At 46.2% G+C, this 21,340-nt stretch overlaps 1 protein-coding gene across 2 annotated transcripts in view; it reads left to right on the top strand.

Moving 5' to 3' along the window:
* Positions 1 to 21,093, top strand: part of pi4kaa (phosphatidylinositol 4-kinase, catalytic, alpha a) — a 36,528-nt gene extending 15,435 nt beyond the window's left edge. Inside the window, exons 28-54 of one of the 2 annotated variants that reach the window (XM_080834240.1) lie at positions 150 to 269; positions 628 to 720; positions 873 to 1,029; positions 1,235 to 1,362; positions 1,627 to 1,785; positions 2,022 to 2,173; positions 2,306 to 2,413; positions 2,646 to 2,773; positions 4,330 to 4,473; positions 4,672 to 4,751; positions 5,307 to 5,506; positions 6,239 to 6,329; positions 7,143 to 7,310; positions 7,890 to 7,943; positions 8,063 to 8,183; positions 9,316 to 9,445; positions 10,680 to 10,750; positions 11,605 to 11,677; positions 12,150 to 12,220; positions 13,622 to 13,731; positions 14,741 to 14,845; positions 15,321 to 15,446; positions 16,082 to 16,202; positions 16,542 to 16,701; positions 17,286 to 17,375; positions 18,312 to 18,395; positions 19,358 to 21,093. In XM_080834240.1, coding sequence (XP_080690366.1) covers positions 150 to 269; positions 628 to 720; positions 873 to 1,029; positions 1,235 to 1,362; positions 1,627 to 1,785; positions 2,022 to 2,173; positions 2,306 to 2,413; positions 2,646 to 2,773; positions 4,330 to 4,473; positions 4,672 to 4,751; positions 5,307 to 5,506; positions 6,239 to 6,329; positions 7,143 to 7,310; positions 7,890 to 7,943; positions 8,063 to 8,183; positions 9,316 to 9,445; positions 10,680 to 10,750; positions 11,605 to 11,677; positions 12,150 to 12,220; positions 13,622 to 13,731; positions 14,741 to 14,845; positions 15,321 to 15,446; positions 16,082 to 16,202; positions 16,542 to 16,701; positions 17,286 to 17,375; positions 18,312 to 18,395; positions 19,358 to 19,409 — 3,096 coding nt within the window. In that variant the 3' untranslated portion in view covers positions 19,410 to 21,093. Of the gene's footprint in view, positions 1 to 149; positions 270 to 627; positions 721 to 872; positions 1,030 to 1,234; positions 1,363 to 1,626; positions 1,786 to 2,021; positions 2,174 to 2,305; positions 2,414 to 2,645; positions 2,867 to 4,329; positions 4,474 to 4,671; positions 4,752 to 5,306; positions 5,507 to 6,238; positions 6,330 to 7,142; positions 7,311 to 7,889; positions 7,944 to 8,062; positions 8,184 to 9,315; positions 9,446 to 10,679; positions 10,751 to 11,604; positions 11,678 to 12,149; positions 12,221 to 13,621; positions 13,732 to 14,740; positions 14,846 to 15,320; positions 15,447 to 16,081; positions 16,203 to 16,541; positions 16,702 to 17,285; positions 17,376 to 18,311; positions 18,396 to 19,357 lie in introns of both variants that reach the window. The other variant, XM_080834239.1, reaches the window with a different exon arrangement.
* Positions 21,094 to 21,340: the final 247 nt, after the last annotated feature.

Raw genomic sequence — 21,340 nt, 5'->3', positions numbered from 1 at the left:
AACAGCAAATGCAGTGCTCACTCCTGCTGTCTTGGACTTACACAAGCCTTAGTCAGCCTCAGTAAGGCAGTCACTAGAGTTACTAATGGATAGATAGGTATCAAATTGCAGAGGAATCGGGTCATTCACGTCTTGACCTCTCTTCACAGGAATACCTAAACAAGCACCAGAACTGGGTCTCGGGTCTGTCCCAGCACACGGGCTTGGCCATGGCCACAGAGAGCATCCTGCACTTCGCTGGCTACAACCGCCAGAGCACCACGCTTGGGGTGAGGGGACACCTTTGGGTCAGAGCTGCTGATCACAAACACAAACTACACAGACAGATGGTGTTTGTCTGCACGTCAGTCACAGTGGCTAGCTCTGTGGGAAGATGAGGCTTGAATCCTGATGAGCGGCAGGCGTTCAGTTTTTTTCAGGAGAGATTTCCTGTGCCTCAGCTCAAGAATGCCACAGATGTATCCATTGTAACTAATCCAAACCTTAGTGGAAAAATGCCATAAGTTGCTGTGAAGACTGTTTTGTTCAAGTTGAGACCATTATGCCTGGCTTAGACCCAGCTGCTAGTAGAAAGAGAGATGTTACTCCGTACAGAGCTAATAGCAGAATGGCTTGACCTCATTTCAGGCGACGCAGCTGACGGAGAGGCCCGCCTGTGTGAAGAAGGACTACTCAAACTTTATGTCCTCTCTCAACCTGCGGAACCGTTATGCTGGAGAGGTAACCATGACAACATTCCATCTAGTTTCTCCTGGATCTTCTTTTGGTTTCCATAATACACTTGAAGTCAAGTATTAACGTCCTTACCAGGGACATCTTTATGAATTCTAAAGAAGGATTCTAATTCTGTCTGTGTCTGTGTCTGTGTGCAGGTTGCTGGGATGATCAACTTTGCGGAGGCGACACACAGCACGTCGGACCTGAACCGCCTGATGATGGGCCAGCTGAACGCCGCTCTGGACAGCGGGCAGCCCGAGGCCTTCACCGAGTCCATGTTCAAACTGGCTGCTCTGCTCATCAGTGCCAAAGGCATGTTGGAGGCACTACTAACAATCCATCTGACTTGAGCGTATAATGATTACGTTAATCTTGTTTGCCACCTTGCTTGTCAAATCTCAGGGCACTTGGAAAATATTATATGAATTTAAGGATTTCATGTCTATGAGCATTTATGTGCATTTATGGTGCAGTGGTTCATTAAGAAGTGTGTGTGTGTGTGTGTGTGTGTGTGCAGAGTGCGACCCCCAGCTGCTGCACCACCTGTGCTGGTCTCCTCTGAAGATGTTCACGGAGCACGGCTTGGAGACGGCCATCGCCTGCTGGGATTGGCTACTTGCTGCCCGCACCGGAGTGGAGGTTGCGGTGAGTAATCCAACACCGTCCCCCTGAATATCTGGGTTAGCCTGTGACCAGGCGAATCACAGACTGTACCTTTAAATATGGTTTGGTGGTGCATGGAAACATGGGACAGCATGCTGTCCAAGGGTCTGTGGACGGTGAACCCTAACCCTACCCTGTCTACCTGCTTGTCCCCCTGTGATGTAATGTTCATGTACTGTTCAGAGTGGGGGCTACAGTCCCTCGTTCTAAAACCCGCTGCTCTCTTTCTTTGGTCTCCTCCTGCAGTTCATGCGTGAGATGGCGGGAGCGTGGCAGATGACCGTGGAGCTGAAGATGGGGCTGTTCTCCGATGCCGTGGTGGAGGCCGACCCGCTGGCCGCCTCCGAAGAGTCTCAGCCGGTGCCCTGCCCCCCCAACATCAACCCTCACCACATATGGATCGAGGTGAGCTCTGGGCGATGATGGGGCTGTGGTTGAAATGGGGCTGTGGCCATTGTTGCCCTTGTGCTCTTAGGGGTTTAGCCCTCAGGTCTTGTGAAGCGAAAACAAATCGAATGAGAGTTTTGTCACTCAGTAGTGGTTTAAATATCTATGGAATATCTGTATGTCCATTATACTCCTTGTGCACCCCGTTTGAGAAAGACTCATCCCTTCAGACACGTGTGTTCTCTGTCCTGTAGTTTCTCATGCAGAGGTTTGAGATTGCAAAGTACTGCAGTGTGGACCAGGTGGAGATCTTTGGCTGTCTGCTGCAGCGCTCGCTCTCCCTCAACGTGGGCGGGCCCGACAGCAGCCTCAACCGCCACGTGGCCGCCATCGGACCTCGCTTCAGGTTAAACACCACGCTGCTCTTGAAAATCACGTAGCTTGGCTCACTTCTGATAACCATGGTGACGTTAGGTGCTGCTCCTCAGGGAATTTTTTGGAGCTTAATCATTTCTGGGTGTGTGAATTTCCTTCTCAGGCTGCTGTCTCTGGGTCTGGCTCTGCTGCATTCAGACATGGTCACCAATGCCACCATCCGGAACGTTCTGCGAGAGAAGATCTACTCCACAGCTTTCGACTACTTCAGGTATTTCTTCCGATAAGTTGGTTGACCTAACCCTTACTTCATGTGCTGGACAGTCAGTTGTGGTGTTGAAAAACAAAACACCAATGAATATATACACTGATTTTAATTGGTTGAGAAGTTCTCCGTCCATGACGTTATTTCACGATAACAGCACACTTATTACATTTGTTTGTCCATACCTGTCTCAACCCCATCCTGACTATCCCTCCCATCCCACACCTTCTCTCCTCAGCGCCTCTCCCAAGTTCCCCACACAGGGGGACAAGCGTCTGCGCGAGGACATCAGCATCATGATCAAGTTCTATGCCAGCATTCTGTCGGACAAGAAGTACCTGGCTGCCTGCCAGCTGGTGCCACCTGGTGAGCTTGGCGCCAATCCCCCCCCGAGCACCCTCTCTGCCGGGATTTTCGGATCGCTAATTGTTTCCAGCACTTCTCCGATATCGATGCTGAGTAAGCCTCTCTTGCTATCGCTGTGGGTCGCCGCCGCTACTATGGCGGGAGCATGTTTTTTTTACCTGGGCCAAATTTGCTGCCCGATGAGTGGCAAATTTGAAATATAATTTTAAAAAGCCCAGACGTAAAAAATATAAATGCACGACCATTATCAAACTCCTTCCTGTTTTGTCAATTTGTCGCTTGGAAACAAATTGAGAAACGGGTATGAGAGAGAGGTATCTCTCTGTCCTTCACCCCAAACGCCCTCCCGCCCCCCCTGATACCATTCAATAGGAGACAATTCTCCTCCACCTCATTGAAGCGAACGTTAACCATGAACCCCATACCATTCAGCTGCTTGAGGTTCAGTAGCTGCATGATCATGTCCGAGATCCAGTAGACCACGAGGTCCCCAGAAGCACATCCCAGGGTTCTTGCACAGGTCTGGGAAAGCTGGGAAATGATGCCATTTGAAATCCAGGCCTGGAAACTTTTTTGAAAATTCAGGAAATGTTTGGAAAAATGTGACCATTCGGCGAGATTTTGCAAACACAGCTGCATCACCAAATTGAAAAAAATACATAAATGTATTCTCTACTTAAGCCCAGTCTCCCATAACACAAGTCATTCATCGTTTTCCCTCTTATGGGAGGCTGATCTGTTGTGGATTCCAGACAAATAAAGATGAATAAGGCATAACAACTAAAACGGCAAAAAACACTAAAAGGCTTCTAGAAAATGTCTATGAATTTGAAACGACTGAAATTCGTTCCCGTTTAAAGAGCAAGAACCCTTTTTTCATTCTCTATCGTGGTGCAAATCAAAACATCACATCCAAGTCATTGTATTGTTGTAGATGCAGTAGGAGTTGAATGAGCATGTTAGTAGAATTAGATCATCTTGATGTTATTGTTTGTACCACCTTCAGGTAGGACAGCTATCTAGCTTAGCAGTGTATGGCTAGCTGCCATAGCTTTAGGTGCCAGAGAGATAAAGAGACTCAAATTTGAGGCTGGGGGGCTAGAAAGTAGCTGGCAGAATAAATGAGCGTAGGTGAGACGCTTAATTGTCAAATTTTAAAAGCATGGTCTGGGCTAGGCAGGTAGAGACAGAATTAAAGGTGAGGTCTGTGATTCAAATCGCATACAATTTTGGTCAAATTCAGCTAATTGCTCCTCACGGTCATCTAGCTGTCTGGTCAGTGTTTGCAGTTTAAAAAAACACTAAAAAAATCTGTCTCGGACCATACCATGAACAATTCCAGCCAATCGACACATGTGCTTCAGGAGCACAGAAGGGAGGGATATAATTTGATTGGCTGTTGAGCTCAAATATCAACCTTTCGTGACACCGAATCACAGACTGCATGTTTAAGAAAGGCAAAGGGGGTCAGGTACAGCGAAAGGAAGTAGTGAGGGTAAAAGGCACACGGCTGCATGTCCTCTGACCGAGGTGTGTGTGCATTTGGCCTCTGGCAGACCAGCAGGACCCGTCTCTGAACAGCCTGTCGGTGATGAACGCCGCCGACCCGCGGAACATGGACGCCAGGCAGCAGAGCGCCCAGGGCTGGATCAACACCTACCCTCTCTCCAGCGGCATGTCCACAGCCTCCAAGAAGTCAGGTACAGCCCACTGACAACCACCAGACCGCCTCCATTTTGTGTTTCAAACATATTTACGCTACGATATGAGGCCCATGTGTGCTATGCACCATATACACGTCTTCTGAGGCTGATTATTATATTATTTAAGAGCAAATTGATTGCACTGGGAGGGATACGTAGATGTTGGACTTAAAGCTGTTTGTGTCTCCCATGCAGGCATGTCCAAGAAGAGCAACCGTGGCACTCAGCTCCACAAGTACTACATGAGGCGCAGGACACTGCTGCTGGCGCTTCTGGTATGGCCTCTCCTCTCTCCTCTCTCCTCGCTTCTCTTTTCTCTCTCCTAGCTTCTCTTCCTCTCTGCTCTCTCCTCACCTCTGCTTTCTCCTCTCTCTTCTCTCCTTGCTTCTCGCTTCTCTCTCCTCTCTCCTAACTCCTTGCTTCTCTCTCCTCTCTCCTCGCTTCTCTTTTCTCTCTCTTCGCTTCTCTTTTCTCTCTCCTCACTACTCTTTTCTTTCTCCTCTCTCCTCTCCTCTGCTTTCTCTGCTCTCTCCTCTCTGCTCTCTCCTTTTTCTTCTCTCTCCTCCTCTCTCCTCTCCTCTCTGCTCTTTTCACCTCTCCATTACACAGATCAGGAAGCTTAACTCAGGGTGGCAACTAAACATTGCAGGATCAGTACCAGGTCAGACATGAAAATGTGTTAGCTGAGAGTGACACCATAGTAGTGTGTGGGTGATTCTGCTCATTAGGTCAAGTGGCCACCCCTGGTCTGACCTCGTAGCCTGTGAAACCAGTTAGCTATGAAACTTCACTGACTGACGTTGTCTGTCTCTCTGATTGACTGTTCCCAGGCCAGCGAGATCGAGCGCCTGACCACCTGGTACAACCCACTGTCCACCCAAGAGCTGGCCATCCCAGTGGAGCAGTCGGTGGAGACCAGCATCGCCAACTGGAGGTCCAAGTACATCAGCCTGAGCGAGAAGCAGTGGAAGGACAATGTCAACTTGGCCTGGAACATCGCCCCTTACCTGGCCATGCAGCTACCTGCCAGGTACACACACATGTACCAAAACACTCCCTACAGCTACAGATGTCAAGTGTACACACAGACACACACTCGGGTATACACACACAAGCACCACCGTGGCCGCATACTTAGCCATGTAACTACCAGCTGGATGCATACACTTACACTCTTATAATCACTAACACTCTTATAATCACTTACAAACACACACACACACACACACACACATACACATACAAATACAAATACATAGACATGAATGCTGCTGGCTTTTTTGTCAACCAAGCTCTACAAGACATTTCAAATTGGCCCCCACATGTACTTATTCAGAAACTGTCTAAATATTAGTTCTGTAAATACAGAGGCCTTGTTTGTTTGCGCTGATGGGTGTGCTGCCTAGTGTCCATTTGCATGTAAAGAAAGGCTAACCTAAACTCTAATCAGAGCCAAAGAAGCCTCTTGAAACACGATGCCCCCACACCATCATCAGTTCACCAAGCCCTTTATTGATTTGGAAGCGCATGGAAAAAGTGCATAGGCGCAGTCAATAGACTGAATCTGATGCATATCTTGGTGCAAGCCTTTTGGTGTCTAGTGCCTGGCACTCTGTGAGATGCACAATCTGGTGAGATATCTATCCTGAAATAGCTGTGAGGTATTTAGAGTGCTTCTACGGATTTACGGCTTGAAGCGCTGGCTTCAGATCAGTTTGGGCCATCATCAGTGCTGCTCACCAAACTCTCTCTGTGCTGGCAGGTTTAAGAATGCGGAGGCCATTGTGGCAGAGGTGACACGCCTCGTCCGCCTGGACCCTGGAGCCGTCAGCGACGTCCCTGAGGCGGTCAAGGTGGGTGCTTACAAATCTACAGTGCGATATTTAAATATATTTACTCACGGGTGGATTAGTAAACGTGTTCTTTTTTATACCTGTCAGGCTCACGGTGCATTTATTGTATTCATCGGTTTGGGTTTATATGTTCTTGTGTATTCCCAACTGTCTCAGAATTGTTTACTTTGTGCTCTGTACTTTTGTGTGGTGTTTTCAACTTAGCCTGGTAATATCTGAGGATGTTACTCCAGTCTCGACCAACAGGTGGCAGGAGATCAGGAATCTGCGACTGCGACGAGCTGTCGAGCGCTGACCTTCTTCATTGTGATTTAGACAGTCGTTCTTGTTCTGTCAGTGCTACCAGTGTAGGGAGTAGATGCCAGTGAGTTAAGTGCTGTGGTGCTGTGGGAAGCGAGGCCTACAGGAATGTGTGTTTTCAAAACTGGTCTACTAATGACAGGACCGCGTTGAGCATGACAGCCTCCCTGGGCAAATAACTAATGATGCCTCCAAACTGATGCTCTGGCATCTCTGGCATCTGTATCTGTTTTTTTTACTCTCTCACTCTCTTATCTGGGTCTGTTCAGTTCTCCCTTGTTTTCTGTTTCTTTCTTATGGATATCTGTGTATGTCTGTTTGGTTTTCTCACTTTTTTACCTGTGCACATCTCTCTCTCTCTGTACAACAGTGGCGCTCCAAGAGTATTTCCGGCACTGTGGTAGATGGAGAGTTGACATTTGTGGGTTTTAGATTTGTTTGGGTTAGTTGGTGTTTTGACATATTTGTAAAAATGACTCGAGTCTCTCTTTCTCTCCCTTCCTCCTGCTTCAGTTCCTGGTCACCTGGCACACCATAGACGCTGACTCTCCGGAGTTGAGTCACATCCTGTGCTGGGCTCCGGCCGACCCCCCCACAGGCCTGTCCTATTTCTCCAGCATGTACCCTCCCCACCCGCTCACTGCCCAGTACGGGGTCAAAGTACTGCGCTCCTTCCCTCCCGTATGTAAACACACACACACACACACACACACACACACACACACACACACACACACACACATGCATTTAGATGCATACATATGCACATGTGCATGTATACAAATATAGATGCCTGATTTTTCACACAGAGAAATGATTGTGTTTAAATCCTGAAAGTGTAGTGCTTGCTCGCGAGGGCGTAATAAGCACTTTAGTACACATACAACTACAGTATGTAAATTTGAGCTCAAAATGGGTGCCATAGCTCATAAATAATGTGAACACTAACTCAGAAAGGAGGGATTTCAGATTCACACACAAACACACACACACACACACACACACACACAAACACTCAAATCTGCATACAAATTCACTAATTTACATACACATGCCAGCAGACTTGTGAGACATATGCCTGCATATAAATGTGTACACTGTTCTTTCGTACGTGGTAGAGGACTGAGTCCTATGTTGGCTAGGTCCTAAAGACCGCATTACCTGAAAAGAGTTCTTTTTAGTTGCGTTATAGTGGACAGCTGACAGAATGTGCCTCTGGTAATGGTAACAACTCTTTCCTTCGCCCTTTCTTGTTGACAGGATGCCATTCTCTTCTACATTCCTCAAATAGTCCAGGCGCTGCGCTTTGACAAGGTGAGTGACAACCACACCAGGGGGCACTCTCGCCTCCTTACCCCCTCTAGTCATTCCCCTCACCTGTGCCTCACCTGTGCCTCACCTATGCCAACCGGCTCTTCCTGTTGCTCCCGCAGATGGGCTACGTGCGCGAGTACATTCTCTGGGCGGCGCAGAAGTCCCAGCTGCTGGCCCACCAGTTCATCTGGAACATGAAGACAAACATCTTCATGGACGAGGAGGGACACCAGAAAGACCGTAAGTCTGACACAGGGGGGTACACACACACACACACACCGTACACACACACCGTACACACACACACACCGTACACACACACACACACACACACACACACACACACACTCGGACACGCCAAGGCCAGAAGGCTGAGAGGGCCCAGCCAGAGGGATGAAGGTCAAGCCCCCCCCCCACCCAGATTCACAATCCGGTCCTCTATTAGTGGAGTGTTTATTGGTAGGCTACACGTGCCAGGGAATCCCATTGATTGGATTGACGATTACCACGTGTTGTGGTGATTGCTTTTTCAAGTCGATAGGTGAAACAGATTTAGTTCACTTAAGTTCACTAGTCCAATCGGAACAGTTTAGCGAGGTTTAAAGGGAAACAGATCCATTTAGTTTTTCTGCATAGGGAAACTAGTTAGAATGTGCTCAAAATATTTCCACCCCATGTGATTTGTAGGGCAGGATCTCTCCTAACCCTGAAGCGCACAACACATCACTTTTAAACCCATATCACCAACATAGGACCCGTCTGTAAAGGCAAGATGTCAAGAATGTACTTTCTCATAGACCAGTGTTTCCAGCTCTCTCTCTCTCTCTCTCACTTGCTGTTTTCCTCTTGTGTAAAAGGGGTCATCTGTGTCTTTGATCTGAGCAGAGTGAGGGCATCCAATCAGGAACAAGGACACACCTATCTAGGCTTCCCTGAGCCCACCTGATTGAGTTAACCAATAGGCTTACAGTTGACTGAGTTGTGGGAGGGTGGAAATGACTGGAGAGAATGCAGGGTAGGGTCCTATAGTTACAGGACCCACCATATATACAATCATGTGTTGGCTGCCATTAAAGTCCTCAGTCTGGCTAGAGATGCACTTGGCATGTCAGAAAAAATTTCACTAATCTATATAACCCGGCCTAGCACCGTGTTGCCTGTTTTGTGTTTATTGACAGTGTTGTGTTGAAGGAGGTCACCTGTTCTTCTGTTCATGCCCCAACTCTTGTTTAATTCTCTCCTGCCGTGTTCTCTTCTTTTCATCCCTCCCTCATGTCTTTCATCACTCTTGTTTCTTTTCCTATCCTCTCCTCTTCTCTCCTCTCCACTCCTCACCCTCTTTGCTGTTCTCGTCATCTTCCCCCCTGTGCAGCGGACATCGGGGAGCTGCTGGAGCAGATGATGGAGGAGATCATCGGGGGTCTGTCCGGGCCGGCCAAAGACTTCTACCAGCGCGAGTTTGACTTCTTCAACAAGATCACCAACGTCTCTGCCATACTCAAGTAGGAGCTCCTTTAGAACACTATCTTATTGTGAACTCAGTCTCTTCTCTGGTGCTGAAAAAGTCAATCTTTTCCACTGGCGAATAATATCAACACAAATACCTACAGTACTTTCAGAAAGTATTCAGATCCCGTCACTTTTTTCACATTTTGCTAGTATCGTTTATATGAATTTACCCCTTGTCAATATACACTCAAAACTGTATTCAGACCCTTTGCTATGACATTTTAAATTTAGCTCAGGCACCTGCAGCACTCCACTGGTCTCTCACAGACAGAAGCCTCTCCTCAGTGAAAGACACAGGAAAGCCTACTTGGAGTTTGCAAAAAGCACCTGAAGGACTCTCAAGACTGCGAGAAAGAATAATCTCTGGTCTGATGAAAGCAAGATTGAACTGTTCTACCTCAATTCTCAGCATCATGTCTGGAGAAAACTAGGCACTGCCCATCACCTACCTAAGACCATCGGTGAAGCATGGTGGTGGCAGCATCATGCTATTGGGGGTGTTTTTCTGCGTCAGGGACTGGGCGACTGGTCGGGGTTGGGGGAAAGCTCAACGGAGCAAAGTACAAAGATATCATTAAGAAAAACCTAGTCCAGATTGTTCAGGACCTCAGACTGGGCTGAAGGTTCACCTTCCAACAGGACACTGAACCTAAGTACAAAGCCAAGACAATGCAGGAGTGGCCTAGCCAGAAGCCTGACTTGAACCCAATCAAACATCTCTAGACAGACATGAAAATGGCCGTCCACTGACAGTCTCCATCCAACCTAACAGTAGACAGAAGAATGGCATAAAATATTCATCCAGGTGTGCAAAGCATGTTGCGGCATACCCAAGAAGACTTGAGGATGCCATCACTGCTAAAGGTGTTTCAACTAAGTATTGAGTAAAGGGTCAAGATACTAACTGATGTCCCTGTGACAGTTTTTCCGCTTGTCATTGTGCGGTATTGAGTGTAGATTGATGGGGAGAAATTAATACAACCAATTTTAGTGTAAGGCTCGATATATATATATAAATGTGAAAAATTGAAGGGGTCTGAATACTCTCTGAATGCAACATAGATACAAGGTGCACATATAAAACCTCTTTCTGCCTCTAGGCCCATCTCCCAAACAAAGGGTTCAAACACTTGAGTCAGAAAAATAAGCTACACACACACACACACACACACACACACACACACACACACACACATACAGAGTATTAAAGCTAGTGTCTTTTTCCAGGCCTGTTCCTAAGGGAGAGGAGAGGAAGAGAGCCTGTCTGAAAGCCCTGTCTGACATCAAAGTTCAGCCTGGTAAGTGGACAGTGAAGTCTACCCTGCACACATACACTCTCTCACACACATACACACACACACACGTACACACACACACACGTACACACACAAACATACATACACACACACACACACTCATTCATTCATTCTTTCACTTATGGAGACATACCAACATGCCAATTCATTCACAGAGACACACACTTACCAACATACCTAAACACACACACACACACACACACACACACACACACACAATCATACACACACTTTCATTTACACAATCTAACTCAGTTTCTCAACCTCAACGCCTGCCTATTGGTCAGTTTTAGCTGAGATTATAGTCTGGAAACCCTATTGAATGAATCACTCAGCAACTCTAAAGGACGGAACAATCCGCGACCAGTGCAGGTGGCTAAGTGCCATGACGCTAAAGTGAAACGTCTGTATGAAATATAGTTGCAACAATGGCTGCAGTGCTAGAGCTAGACGAAGCATATGAACAGTTGTCGCAACATTAGCAAACGTCTGAGATTTGAAGCCGGAGCAAGAAGAATGTGTATATTTATTCAGTGAGGGCATAGACATTGCTTCTTTCCTGCCAACAGTGTTTGGGAAAAGGCTAATGTATTCTATAGGTTGCACCATTAGTGGCAAACCAGGAAGTATTGAAATCCCATAGGGGATCAATACCGATTGGTTAAAGGCTTTCCAGTGGTTTCAAAATGAACCGGAAGTCTACGTCCATTAGAATGCAATAAATGGAAGCGATCCCCAATGGAGCCACATGAAGTGAATCTAGGTGTGTCTGTACCAGGTTATGTGTGTGTACCTTTTGAGTCCGGTGTTTTTGTTTTTGCTCATTCCACCTGCAGGCTGCTATTTGCCCAGCAACCCTGAGGCCATTGTTTTGGACATCGACTACAAGTCAGGCACCCCTATGCAGAGGTAACGCTCTCATTCCACTGGTGGTTACTACTACACTGATGTTATACACTCGGCAGAGAGCTGCATCTGATGGGAAATAAATATCCCAGTCCCCAACCTGGTGATGTGTGTGCGTGTGCGTGTGCGTGTGCGTGTGCGTGTGCGTGTGCGTGTGCGTGTGGGTGTGGGTGTGGGTGCGCGTGCGTGTGGCAGGATTGTTCGTTTTTGATTGTATGTTCACTCGTTTCCTTGCCATTCATATTCATCTGTTCAACAAGGAAGCCATTGATGCAGATATTGAAAGAAACTGTCCTTGAATTTTAATTGACCGCCTTTTGAATCTTTGGCTGCGATAATTCACTCGTCTACATAGGAATGCCGGCTTTTTGTGGATAGTTTTTCTTGTAGAATTTGCATGAAAACTGTATTCACTTTTTTCAGTTTGCATACGACACTTTTCTAACGTGCTGTTCTCCTGTCGCCTACCACTCAGTGCCGCCAAGGCTCCTTATCTGGCCAAGTTTAAAGTCAAACGGTGTGGCGTTAGCGAGCTGGAGAAGGAAGGTATGTAACCACCGCCAACACCACCATTGTCCCACCTAAAGGTGTGTCTGTCCCTGCCTTGTGTGTGTGTGTGTGTGTGTGTGTGTGTGTGTGTGTGTGTGTGTGTGTGTGTGTGTGTGTGTGTGTGTGTGTGTGTGCGTGCGTGTGTGCGCGTGTGCGCGCGCATGTGTGTGTACGAGACTTTGCCCCCTGTCTCACCTTCTCATGCAGGTTGGTCGCCTGAGTTCACTTCAGTCCAAGTTTAGCACTCTCCTAAACCTTCCCCCTTTTACTTACATGTTGTATAGGATGACGGTTAGCATCCAAAGCGGCTACATTGACTCTCCAGTGAAGGTAAACATTAGCCCAGCGCTTGTGATCGCTGTATATGTAGCAGCAGCACGTGATACCTTTGAGCTCTTGGGAAATGTAGCACTGCGGGTATGCAGGAGATTACAGCAGGGGTCAATTGGGATATTGTATATGTGTGTTTGTGTGTGCCCCCCTATAGTGTTGGGTCATTGAGTGTATCCCTGACTGCAAGTCCGGGTTTAGCAGTAGATGCACTCTCCTAAACCTTGACCCCTTATACTTACATGTTGTATAGCATGACGGTTAGCATTTAAAGCGGTTGAATTGACTCTCCCGTGAAGGTAAACGTTTAGATCAGTACTTTTGTTTGCCGACCTTGGCACGCTGGCACATACTGTCCTCTCCCACACAAGTAGCTGCAGAGAGAGAAAGAAGGATTTAAATAGAAGATGAAAGCAGTGGAGTGAGAGAGTGAGTGAGAAAGAGAGAGAGAGGAGAGGGCCTGAGGTTGAGCTCTTGCGGCTGTTTAAGGCGCTGGTTGTCTGTGAATGCGGTGGGACGGTACACTGAGTGTGTTTTTAACTTTTGTGTGGTTTTACCTGTTGAGCTGCTGTGTCCATCATGTGTAGGTCGATGAAGTGGATATGATTTGACATGATGTGCACGTTGTGATGCACGTCCTGACAGTCAATTGTGTGTGTGGGGTGGCGTGTGCATGTGTGTCATTAATTGCGTTTGTGTGTCTCTGTATGAGTGTATCCTGTTGAGCGTGTTGTGTGTGTTTGTGAGAGAGAGATATGTGTGTGAAACTGCATAAAATGACGTGTTTGTGTGTATGTGTTTGTGAGAGAGAGATGTGTGTTTATGCATATAATGACGTGTGTGTGTGTGTGTGTTTGTGAGAGAGAGAGAGAGAGATGTGTGTGTAAATGCATATAATGACGTGTGTGTGTGTGTGTGTGTAACAGAGAGAGAGAGATGTGTGTTTATGCATAATGACGTGTGTGTGTGTTTGTGAGAGAGAGAGAGAGATGTGTTTAAATGCATATAATGACGTGTGTATGTTTGTGTGTTTGGTTGTGTGTGTGTGTGCGTGTGTGTGTGTTGCAGGTCTGCGCTGTCCCTCTGACTCTCTAGAGGATGGCGACGAGAACTCGGAGGCTGCACGGAGGATTATCTGGCAGGCGGCCATCTTTAAAGTGGGAGACGACTGCAGACAGGTCAGACACACCGCCACACACATTCACATCATTCAGAGGGATGAAGCCATGAGGGCAGATGGGGGAAATCCCGTTTCCTTCTCTTTTTCCTCCTCCTATTTCTCCCTCCATTGTCCTCCCTCTCTCCCATCTCCCTCCCCATCTACTCAGTCCAGCTCTGTTCAGCTCAGTCTGCTACACTGGCATGTCAAACGATACAACCTACTGTCAAAACATTAAACGGTTTGGAAGTTTGGATTCAAACTTCATCAAAACAGAGACAAGATGGAATATGGAATCAGATCAATGCCATAAATATTTTGTAATCTGTAATATAGATTTTGTATCTGTGAAACCATCTACACTTTCAAAACCTATCTACAGATACGGATTTCAAATACGAAATGTATCTACACTTTCAAAAACTATCTACACTTACAAAAACTATCTTCACTTTCAAAATCTATCTGCAGCTATGGATTTCAGTTACGGATTTCAGTTACGCATTACGGATACGGAGACGGATACGGATTTCAAGTACGAGTTACGGATTTCTGTTACGAATTACAAAATCTTTTTGGCACTGTCTTTACTTCCTTTCTAAAGAGCCAATCAGCGCTTTTGGCAGATTTTCTAAAGCGCCAATCAACACATTGCCAAAAAGATTTTGTAATTCGTAACAGAAATCCACATCCCTATCCGTAATGCGTAACTGAAATTCGTATCTGCAAATAGATTTTGAAAGTGAAGATAGTTTTTGAAAGTGTAAATAGTTTTTGAAAGTGTAGATAGTTTTTGAAAGTGTAGATACATTTCGTATTTGAAATCTGTATCTGTAAATACATTTTGAAAGTGAAGATAGGTTTTGAAAGTGTAGATGGTTTCACAGATACTAAATCTATGTTACATATACAAAATCTATATTACAGATTACAAAATATTTATGGCATTGATCTGATTCCATAATGGAACCTCTCTCTTTCACCTCCCACTCACCTCCCCTTTTCTCCTTCTCCTGCTTTCTCTACAGGACATGCTGGCTCTTCAGATCATTGGCCTCTTTAAGAACATCTTCCAGCTGGTCGGACTGGATCTGTTTGTGTTTCCATACCGGGTGGTGGCCACAGCCCCAGGGGTAAGGGCTACTCCCATTTGACATCCCACATTGAACAACACACAGACACACACACACACACACACACACACACACACACACACATACACTCACACCTTTGTGACTGTGGTTAAATGTGAATAGCCTGGTTTGAACTTTAGCAGGGCCCATTAGAGACTACAGTTTGTCTGTTGTAGTGGGTACATATTGGGGAACCATGGGACATGTAGTCGGTAGTGAAGGTTTGCGTAATTAGGTTTGCTGACCATGCCAAGTGAGAAAATGCTGCCGCCATCACGGGTGACTGTATAGTTTGTTCCCACCTTCTTTCTTTCACACAAGAAGAATGGGGGATCAGAACAAACCAGTAGCTACAGGCTCCGATGCCTTTGAGCTTTGAGCTTGAGAATGTAGCACTGCGGGTATGCAGAAGATGACAGCAGAAGGAGTTCATTGTGATATTGTATTTATGTGTGTTTGTGTGTGCCCTCCATAGTGCGGGGTCATCGAGTGCATCCCTGACTGCAAGTCACGTGACCAGCTGGGTCGGCAGACAGACTTCGGCATGTATGACTATTTCAGGAATCAGTATGGGGACGAGTCTACACTGGCCTTCCAGAAGGTGAACCCTCCAGTCGTCATCACTTCTATACGGAAAACTATACAGTCACACCATCACAAAATCTATAGTTGAAGTCCATCCTAAAACTATGCATCAAATCTATATTAAATACTCCTTTAGGTCATAGTAAAGCCTTTAGCTCCTTCAGCTCTATAGTAAAGTATAGACATCAACTCTAAACAACAAGTCTACACATACTGCAGTCTGTACGAACTCTAATCCCTTACGTCAGTGCAGTAATTGGGTCATATTTTATTTAAGATGCTTGCACTCCTTTTTGTCTAGATCAGCAAAACAAATATATATGTCTTTTGAAAGCCCAGAGTAGATGTGGAAGACGTGACGTATTGACTGCAGATGTTTGCCATCCTCAGACTGGGAACTGCTCCTGTTTTGAAATCCTTAATCTAACTATGGTGGTTCTTACCTCCTCTCCCTCCCTCCCTGTTTAGAAACCAAGCCAAAACGCTGAATTTTGAGAAATAATGATTTAACAAAACATCAGGATGTTCTTTTTAGGTGCTGAATGAGGTCTATGCTTACTTTGTAGGATATGTAATAACAGCTTGAAGCTAATTTTCTCTGTCTGTGTCTCTGTCTCCGTCTCTGTCTGTGTGTGTCCCACCCGTCCTCAGGCGCGTTATAACTTCATCCGCAGCATGGCGGCCTACAGCCTGCTGCTCTTCTTGCTGCAGATCAAAGACAGACACAACGGCAACATCATGCTGGACAGCAAGGGACACCTCATTCACATTGGTCAGTACACACAAATATATTCACATTGGTCTTTACACACAAACACATTTAGTCACAATTGTGGCACCTTGGTCTTCACACATGTATTCTTAAACCCCCACCCCAGCCCCAAAAACACACACTATTAACTTGCAGTGTCACCCAGTACCAACAACATCCACACACAGCAATATTATACTGGGCCTACAGGGTCTCCTCATCCATATCAGTCAGCAACACACATGGTATGTCATTTATACGTGTGTATGTGTTTATAAATGTAAGTGTGTTTTTGTGTGTGTGTGTGTGTGTGTGTGTGTGTGTATGTGTGTGTGTGTGTGTGTACTTGTGCGAGTCCAGACTTCGGCTTCATGTTCGAGAGCTCCCCTGGCGGTAACCTGGGCTGGGAGCCCGACATCAAGCTGACGGACGAGATGGTGATGATCATGGGCGGAAAGATGGAGGCCACCCCCTTCAAGTGGTTCATGGAGATGTGTGTGCGAGGATACCTGGCTGTCAGGTGAGACGCTTGACACCCTAAATATTTCAGCGCTTCCTGGGAGATTGGAGTTGCGGGGGCGAGGGATGGCGTGGGGGCCGGTGGCTCCTGGCTCCGGGGCCCCTCTCATTGTTTATCGGTGATTAACGCAAACGGGGGCTCAATAATTTAGAGTTCGAGGGGATGATGAAGATTGGAGTGGAAAACAAGGGCTGCTTGACCACACGGGTGCAATTATCATGAAAGTTTGATTCCCGGCCTCAGTCCTGACATAATGTCTTCTCTTTTCTCACGTCTCTACACCTCTCATCTTAACTGTTCTTCACTCCTCTTTCTTCTTTTCCCCCTTTTCTGCTCTTCTTTTCCTCCATTATTTCCTCTCCTCCTATCTGCACCTCCCTCCTATTTCTGATTTTACCATCCCCCTTTTCATTGTCCCTTATTCTCCTTTCCTCTTCTCCTCCTTTTCCCTAATTTTTTTCCATTCTCCCTCCCCTCCTATTCCCTGTTCCGTCTTCTCCTCTATTTGTTCCTCTCCTCTTACCCCATTCTTTCTCTCTCTTTCTTTCTTTCTTTCTTTCTCTCTTTCTCTCTCTCTCTCTCAGGCCCTACATGGATGCTGTAGTGTCTCTGGTGACTCTGATGCTGGACACTGGACTGCCATGCTTCAGGGGACAAACCATCAAGCTCCTCAAGTGAGTAAGAGCCCGTCTGGGGGGTCACCTCATAAACTTGCATAACTCACCCCCGCTCATGTCACAACACCAGACATGTCACGTCATGCTCACACAGCCCCCCCCCCCCCAACCCTCGTGTCCAACCATAGGACCCACCTGAGGCTCATGCCATACCTGGGCCAGCACAACAACATAGACAGGAAAGCGAAACAGCCATGTGATGTTTTTTTTATTCGATTACTTATTTGACCATTTGTTTGTGTCCCATTCATTTCCATTGACCCCACCCCCAAGCGTACTTGTGTCAAACAAACAAATCTGAAATGTAAATAAGAGCCCTCTCTCCTCACCTCGTCTCGTGTATCACGTTACCGCATCACTTACCTGGCCTTCCTGCCGCCTCCTGCCTCCGGTTCATCTCACACCCTGATCTCCTTCTCCTCACTTCAGGTTAACATGACACCCTCCCAGCCCCCCCCCCCCCCCCCACACACACACACACACACACACACACAAGAATGTGTGTGTGTGTGTGTGTGTGTGTGTGGTGCTGCATTACACGTTACACCCATTACATTTATTACACTGTTGCCGCTGAATGTAAATGGGGAACACACAAAGTAGCTTGGGCCAAGCCATACATTATTCCAGCCAATCAGCATGTTGCTTCAGGAGCATGGAAGGGAGGGGGTATCATTTGATTGGCCATTGAGCTTAAATATCAACCTTTCACCAGAATACCTTTAATGACCTTTAATGTATCTGATTAAAAAAAAAAATCATCCTATGGAATGTTTATTTAAGTGTGGACTCTTTAGTGGAGAAGTATGTGAATTAACAGGGGCAAGTGTGTGAATTAACACGAGAAGTGTGGGAATTAACACAAGAAGTGTGTGTATTAACAGGGGAAGTGTGTGAATAAACAGGGGAAGTGTGTGATTTGTGTCCCTGCAGGCAGAGGTTTAACCCAGCCATGAGTGAGAAAGATGCTGCTGCCTTCATCATCAAAATCATCCAGAGTTGCTTCCTTAGTAGCAGGTAGGACTGGGTGACGGATGGACCTCCCCCTCTTACACACACACACACACAGGCTTATTGAATCCATTCATCCTTTAGGGCAGGGGTCCCCAACCTTTTTTGCACCACGGACCGGTTTAATGTAGGAAATTTTTTCACAGACCGGCTTCCAGGTGTAATTTTCCACCACTTGTTAGTCATGTCATCCATTCATATATTCATACCCGTGAGGCAAGCGTGAGTTCGATAGAATGGAGTCTACTCATATACAAAAGCTAACAGTAACGTGAAGTGGCGTTAACTTGCGACCAACACCATTGTATTACGAATGTTAATGCATGACAAATACAACTCACCATAACGCTGAATCAGTGTTTTGAAGGCTTCATTAGCTTATTTGCTATCTTGTCGCCACAAATTATACAGAGCGGACTTGGTGCGTGAGAATCAACTGTTGCGATAAACCCGTAATTTAAGTATGACTCCTGGTATTGTCTGTTAAAATAAGCTTTCTTTTTTGGAGGTCGTAGGCTCCTCTTCTGGCTCCTTAGTGGGCCTTTTCACCTTTGCAAAGAAGCTCTCCAAAGATTTTAGTTTTGTACTCATTTTCGCTAGTTTCGCTATTTTACTATCACGTGAACGAGACAAGCGTCTTGACGTGACAAGAGGCACAGGCGAATATTACGTCCTAGAAAAGCCAGTCGTTTTTCAAAATAAAACACCTTTCAGACGCTAATAATGAATACAGCGGACATTATATAAATTATTTATTCTTTCTGCGCGGCCCGGTAACAGATGCCTCACGGACCGGTACTGGGCCGCGGCCCGGTGGTTGGGGACCACTGCTTTAGGGGAACCTAGAAGCATGTTTTGCTGTGTGAACCCTTCAGACAATGTTACTTCATCGAGTGCTGTAGCAATGTGTTTGTTACTGTTGAGATTGAGAAAAATACTCTTTGTTTGCTCTTTTTGTTTTCTTACAGGAGCAAGACCTACGACATGCTCCAGTACTACCAAAACCAGATACCCTACTGAATATCAGCCAAGAGAGCATTCGTCATTATCTACACACCTCCAAGTCTGTGTGTCTGTGTCTGTGTCTGTCTGTGTGTGTGTGTGTGTGTGTGTGTGTGCGCGTGTGTGTTTGTCTGTGTGTGAAATCAGGGGTACACAAGCAATGATGACAAAAATGCACTTTACAACCCTCTAGATTTTTGACAGACCCCTGACTTTGCCAGTCAATCCATTGCTGTGTCCATGAGAGTAGTCAATCATTCATTTTACCTCTCAGCTACTGTATTTATCGTCATACTTCATCATTTCACTTCTGGGCTACTGTAATCAGCATGTACTGTACGTCTAAATGGTGTTGATGATTAGTTTTTTCAATATTTTTTTGTTGTTCTCTTTGACCCCTTAGTAATGTGGTGCACGTCCATATTTGGAACATTCCATTCAGTGTGTGAAGTGTTCTTGACCTTTAACTTAAACCCTCAGCATTGGTTGTCACTGGCTGGCTGTGCTGGAGAAGACATATGTCTCCGCCCCTCCACCAATCATTGGTGAGCGATGGATGACGTGCTGCAAACCCAGACCTATACCCCTAACCCTAGGCCTCGACCATCTGTCTCCGTTAGCACGGCCAAACAGTGAAAACCCTCAGGGTTGGGTTGGTTATCGTCACCCAAGAAGCCATCTTCTATGACTTGTGGGCGCAGGCCCTCCCCGTTGGCTCCTACCAGCTGTACCATCCTACTTGCCCTGCAGGCTCTTGGCCGCTATGCAACCTGTGCACGTCTCAATCACCATTGTGTTTTTGACTGAAAAGTTTCCAGGTGTTCTTGTGTTTTATCTTGTGTGTGCAGAGCCTTTGTTATACCCACACCCTGTGGCAGGAGATGGTGTTAAAACTGACAGCTGTATTACATTTAGATGTGTTTTTAAAATATGGGGAATGGATGTTTACATGTAGACTCTCAACCAAGGTCATGTATTTGGGATTAAGTCTTAGTAAGACCAGTCCCATTCCCTTGCTCTGTGTACATAAATAGGTTTTATTGTGGATTTTAATCTGAGGAGAAGAGGAGATGGAGAGAGAGAAAAATGGTGGTTACTGTTGAAAGAAAATTCGCTGAGGCTGTGGTGCAAGTCTCAATAGATTTAGTACATGTAATATTTCAAAATATAGATATATATATTTCTTTTGACATTTCCCCTTGTACATCATATGTGACAATTCAGAGGTTTTTTTTGTAGGGGTGAAGCTTTAGGATGGATTAATTCTCACTGAATGGCTGTAAACTTCACCCTCGCCCCCCTTACACCATCCCGTTTTTCCGCACAGTCTGTTACCCTAGGTCATCTGAAGGGTACACAGATCTCCCCTCTCCAGGCGATCTTTGGCCCTGGTATTGTGCTGACAGCAGCCATAATGGCAGAGGAAGCGGGTGGGGAGAAGGAGCTAGGGGAAATGGAGGTGGGGGGCGGCGGAGGAGGCAGACACTGATGAGAGTGGTGGCCTGCATGACTGGCCTGTGGCTGGGCTGGAGATGTTGACGCACCTCGACCAACCCCCACACTTCCGCTGGCAGCAGCAGGTCATGTGGGATCCATGGGCTTTATTGTGTGAACTTTGTTCATTGATAATCATGGGTTGTTTGTTTGTATGTGTGTGTGTGTGTGATCGAACGTATGACATGTCATCCGAGCTCCAGTTGGAAATGGATTGTTTGAAATGTACATGTTTGATCAGATTCTAAACATAAACTTAAGTATATTGAAACAGATGTCTTCTTGTCAGTACTTTCTAACTCATCTCCTCAAAGAGTCACACAATGCTTATTCAATCTTGCTTGCTTGATAAATCTATCTGCCAGTAAATGGAGAAGCTGTAATGAAGTCAACATGGGATGATTTGTCATTTGGAATCCAGCTTTAATTTGTTTAACTCAATAATTTCTAGATTG

The sequence above is a fragment of the Sprattus sprattus genome, assembly GCF_963457725.1.
Source record: "Sprattus sprattus genome assembly, chromosome: 3".
Taxonomy (NCBI): Eukaryota; Metazoa; Chordata; class Actinopteri; order Clupeiformes; family Clupeidae; genus Sprattus; species Sprattus sprattus.
This window is presented reverse-complemented; position numbering and strand designations above follow the sequence as displayed.